At 46.0% G+C, this 5,329-nt stretch overlaps 1 protein-coding gene across 1 annotated transcript in view; it reads left to right on the top strand.

Moving 5' to 3' along the window:
- Nucleotides 1–1,825: 1,825 nt before the first annotated feature.
- The window catches only part of T265_11224 (hypothetical protein), a gene marked incomplete at both ends in the record, with an annotated part of 31,548 nt that continues 28,044 nt past the window's right edge, over nucleotides 1,826–5,329 (top strand). The window contains 2 exons of the mRNA XM_009177826.1: nucleotides 1,826–2,174; nucleotides 2,218–2,590. Of these exons, the coding sequence (XP_009176090.1) occupies nucleotides 1,826–2,174; nucleotides 2,218–2,590 (722 nt within the window). The remainder of the gene's footprint in view (nucleotides 2,175–2,217; nucleotides 2,591–5,329) is intronic.

Raw genomic sequence — 5,329 nt, forward strand, 5'->3', positions numbered from 1 at the left:
ATATTTCGCATCCTTAAAGACCACATGGAAGCAGCAGTAAACAAGCGCATGATCCCAGTCTACATAGGTGATCCAGAATGAGCAGCAGTAAGTAATTGACGGGCATCCTTAATGACCACATGGAAGCAGCAGTAAGCAAGCGCATGATCCCAGTCTACATAGGTGGTCCAGAATGAGCAGCAGTAAGTAATTGACGCACGCCGCCTGTAGCTAATAGTAATATGGTCTGTCTGTTGGAGGTCTGCTTGCGTTGGAAGGCACTTTTTGACCAAGTGACTTCGCTTGCTTTGGAAGTTTGTACTGCACAGAAAGTGGGTCCAGTTCATAACTGCAGAAGATATACACTGTTGTCTGCGCATACCAATTCCGGTCCTAAACGACCTTCCAATTGAGTTTCAGCTACGTGCGCATTCGTATCCCTGGCAACCAATACAATACGTGAACCCTTATCCCGCCGCCACAAGGCACTGCAAGACTGGATGGGTTGGAACCCTAACCTCTTGCTTGCAAATGAGCCGAGTGAAGTAGTGGATAAATTTGTCCATCGGGACAGTTGTATCTTTCCTGCTAGTGAAGCCAAAAATGATATTTCCCTCCGGTTTGGGAACAACAAAACAGCTTTCGTGAACCTGCGTCACCTGTGGCGTAGGTGTGACATCAGCTTGCCTGTTAATGATCAAGTTTGCAATGCTCTCATACACTCCATATTGTTACATGGGTCGAAAACTTGACCTCTGCCTTGAGGACGTCAAAAAACTCAATGTTTGACCGTCTTCGGAGCATTGTCCAAATCTATTGGAAGCTAGATCAGTAATGCTGAAGTACGTTGAATGGTTTTCTGGAGAAATAACTCACCCACAAGAGCTTAGCTCGTGACGACCCATAGGCTATGCTGGCTTGGTCACGTGATCTGTATACCAGTCGACTGGTTTACTCGGAAGGCGCAACGATACGAAGGACGAAGACGAGTCATGGGAGGTCAAGCAGTGAATTGACAACGAGTTATGAAAATCGTTATCAACGAACTCAGTTGCGCTGGTCATTGTCCCCTTCCTGGATGTAGACTCATCCGGGCCGAGACACATCAATGGCTAAATACTTTTTCAGATGACAGTGCGCGCATCCATCCAAGCTGTTGCCTCCAATGAATGGCTTCCCCTCCCGATAGTCCTAACGAAAGTCCACTGACACTTTCGTATTAATGCATCAATCATATCAGCTATCCCCTCCAGTGCGTACTTATCTACCCCTACCTCTCCAGACCACTGGCGAACAAAACTGGCAGCCTGGGATAGCTCCGTGATTAAGGTGCGACGGGATATCCGTGGTTCTAATCCAACACCAGCATAGCAACTGCTCCTACCTAGGCTTAGGCATTCAGAGAGTATCTCAGCCGTCATACTTTCTTTCGGTGGCATTGCAGGTATGTACCGAAAAGAGTACATCTTTATTTTTTTCTTGCCACTGTGCAACAAGTACATTGTGTTTAAAGCTGCTATTGATGTTGGTTTTTCAAGCTGGAAGTAACCCTTAAGTCAGGGCGCGATCTCCTGGCTATTGCGTCTTCCTCGTCTGGGCGGGGTAAACTATCATAATTTCTGGTTGCATGGCCGTTGTGCACCAAGGAAGCAGGTACTGAGCAGTTTTGTTTTCTTCTTTTGCATTATCCTTCGACGATGCGGTATTAAACCGAAGTTCTGGGGCTAATCCAAGAACAGCACTTCGGTGAGTTACGATTACTGTCAGACTCAAGTGCTCTTTTTGTTGGCCTAACTAGGCCAGTCTCCCTGATCCTCCTTACTCAATTCTTTATTACAGTTTTGGTATGTCACTCCGCGCACCTCTCCTTATTTTGTGCGTGATTGTTCTCATCATTTGTCTGCTGCTTCCCATCACGGTTTGGGAAGCATTTGTGGAACACTTGGAACACACTCTTGAAACATTTAATTGGCAGAGATTTCTCACCTCCACCACGCTTTACCGCCTCTTTGAAGCTGTGAGAACTTCTGCAGACCGGAATGGCTTCCTCCATCCGAATATGATCAGAAAGGACGCTGCAACAAGTGGCTTGATATACCGCGATCTCATACACGAAGTGGTTCGGCTTCATAGGAGCCAACGTGCCGGATTTGCTCACCTATCTCAGACGCGAATGAGACGCTTACCTTCGTCAAGTATGTTTCAACAAGCTTTTTCTCATTTTGGTTATACTGATAGGTGAAAGATCCGAAGCACGTCAGGCACTCTTGGCTGCGAGGATTCACCAAAACTCACGACAGTATTTGAAAGCACGAAAGCTGCTACAGCATGCTTTTCGACTGGACCCCAATAATCTTGATATCTTGATTGCGTTGGGTGAAGCAATCGAAGATCAGTGGAGAACGATGAAGCTGATCGATCGGGACAATGGAAAGTGTTATCCGAGTTCTTTGATGAATGTAAACGAGCAGGCCGTTGTCGAAGTTGACGATCTTTTATTGACCGCGGAACACCTCTACACACGTGCTCTGATTGTGGATCCGAAATCCAGAACGGCTGACCAATCCAAAGAACGTCTAATGCCACTGGTTGAAGAGATTGACCAACGGCGGTAAGCCACATAACGAGCATCAGTCTTACCTTTCGAAGTACCTATTCTCACGGCTCTGCTGTATATTGATTTTTCTACTTGATGTGCTCCGCACTTCGGGTGAAGCTTTTCGGAATATCACCTGATGTATTCACGTAAGTAGTGCTTAAGATGCGTAAGCCTTGATTGGGTTCAGAGTACACTAGTAAACGAGCCGATCGGGGATCGGAGAACGAGTCACATACGCTTTTGAGTGGTAGCCTTCTAATGACCTGGCAAGAGCCTCAGTAAGGGTCGCTTGTCAACCGCGCCTAAAGCATCAGTGAAGTCAGCAGGCATTGGCCCTTATATCCAGTGCTGCAGTCTAGTCTTACAACAGCGTCTGCCGTTGAACATCATCATCGACAGCACGTCAGTGTTCGACGCCGATGCCTCGCTGCAGCACAACCTAGATTTATTTTGAAGAAAAGAATAGAAATGGATAGAGAAGGGACTTCGTGCCATCCTACCACAATCACTCCATGGTCTGCATTTTCAGATACTTATTCAAGCAATCTGGATAGAAACTGACGGCAGGAACGCCACTGCCTGATTACTTACCATTCCTTGCAGCTTCTCCGGCTATACACACTAGGGATCACACAGACCTTTCTTAATCATTCTCATACCCCTCTGTCAGGTCAAAGGTTGACCACCACTCTGAACTGAACACGGAAAACAGCACCCCCTTCAGCAATCGATGGTTCTGTATGCGCAATACATGGCATAACCATCGCAGCTTCTGGTGCTGGACACATTTTTTTCGATTGAAGTCCCCGTCGCACAACCGAACATTCGTTTTCAAATTGCCTCGCTACAGATTTGCCGGCGACCAGCGATTGACCTTTCTCCTGCCGTGCTGCTGTTATCGCAGCCACAGGAATTTTCACAATCGGTTGGCCAACTCGGCCCACCATGGTGCCAGAGTACTTGGTTTTCCGAACTCCGATGAAGAGGAACGACGAAAGGTGTTTGACCATCACAGTATATGGGTAAATCTTGAGGCACGTTTGAAATAAGGTCATGTTCCTATAAGACCCCCGATGTTAAGACCAACTCCTCGTAAGAATGAGCTTTGACTCCACAAATTTCCTCAGATTGGATCAGGCGGCCTGCCATCAGAGCTAACGTGTCGCCAGGTGGTCCTGCGGAAAGCCTCCGCGACTCCTAAGCAATTCAGAGAACAATGGATCAGAGGTACTGTAGGAAATGCCTGGTAAACAATTGGTGGATTCATTATGGAATCACGCTTTGCTTGTAAAACGAAGGTCTCCAGGTCAACTAACAAATTTATCGGACCGGCCATCTCAGGTCGTGTAACTAATTGAAGAGATCTTTTTCACCCAACGCGCTTTATCAGTTTTGCATATTGGCCAAGATTTGTTGCTGGTTCTTGCGGACGACTACTTGCGATTGAGGAGTGAAGGAAAAACGAAAAATAAACAGGGCTTTGAGCCTTGGTCTCGAAATTCAGGGCACCAGTCGCATGTTCCTGTTGGGTATGGTTCACAAATTTTGTTGGTCTGTGTGAATTGGAAACTACTAAAATAGTTAGATCAGAGAGTGTATTTTAATGGAGATATCGTAAATGGAACCAATCGATACTGAAAAACCGAGAAACACTACAGTTATCGCATCCTTATTGGGAATCATCAGCAGTGCACATCTCGCAAAACTTCGGTAGGGTGTTTCAAACCAGCAACCCTCAGACTAGTAGTTTGAACGGTTAAGAGCAGCCGCCTGTGGGAGTTTCATGAGAAGCGGACTGCTGATGATTCCCTATAGGGATGACACAGCTGTAGAGTGCTGGCTTTTCAGCATAGATTGGCTTTAGTTACATGATGAAATACATTAAACTTTCCAAATACCTTCACACTGCCGACGGATGAGGTGGATTTTGATCCGCTTGAGTTTATATTTTACACCTGAATCACTTGCATGGAAGACTTTTCTTCATTGCCAATCGCAAACCGCCACGTGTCTGTCCGACTGATCTAAAGTTCACCTTCATCTACCTGCTAGATCAACCCGCCTTACTCAATTCACATTTAAATACTCTCCGATCTGTACCTCCTCCGCCGTCAGTCTCTGTGGTGTGAATCTTAGTTTTCGTCTAAGAACTTTGCGTTTTCCAAATCTCCCTTGTGTCTAGTGTCCCCTGCACGCCCCGTTATTGCCATCTTGGGCTACTGCCTCACATCCATCTCCGTTTTTTGATGTTCCGTTAATTTGTCGCTCGTGCTCATCAACTGCATCATTACTGAAACTAAGTGCTTTTCCTGTGGAATTTCGTTTTAACGTTAGACTTCTTGACCATCCTTTTAATAATTGCAGTTGCCTTTCTTTTCGCCCGGATGGCAGCTGTTCCATTCCACTCCTTGTTCAGAGAGACGGTTGCCGCCTTAATTGCAGTTCAATTAAACTCATTGGGCATCCGCTTTGCTGAAGCCACTATTAGCCCCATTTCGCGCTGCTCTTTGATCGGATCTCATCCTACTCTACTAATCATTTCTGAAACTATCCTTTTGTTAGCTGTTTTATGATGGAGTTTAAACCGGTACCTTTGGTTCCCGGTAAACAGTAGTTTTTGGGTGTCATTCAGTCCATGGATGGCAGTGAACTCAAACTTGACTACTGCTCCGTGCTAAATTTAATGTGAGGGTTCACAGCATTGAGATATTGATGGTGTTCGTTGACCTTATGTTGTGTCTTGACTTGATG

Source organism: Opisthorchis viverrini (genome assembly GCF_000715545.1).
Source record: "Opisthorchis viverrini unplaced genomic scaffold opera_v5_477, whole genome shotgun sequence".
Classification (NCBI taxonomy): domain Eukaryota; kingdom Metazoa; phylum Platyhelminthes; class Trematoda; order Opisthorchiida; family Opisthorchiidae; genus Opisthorchis; species Opisthorchis viverrini.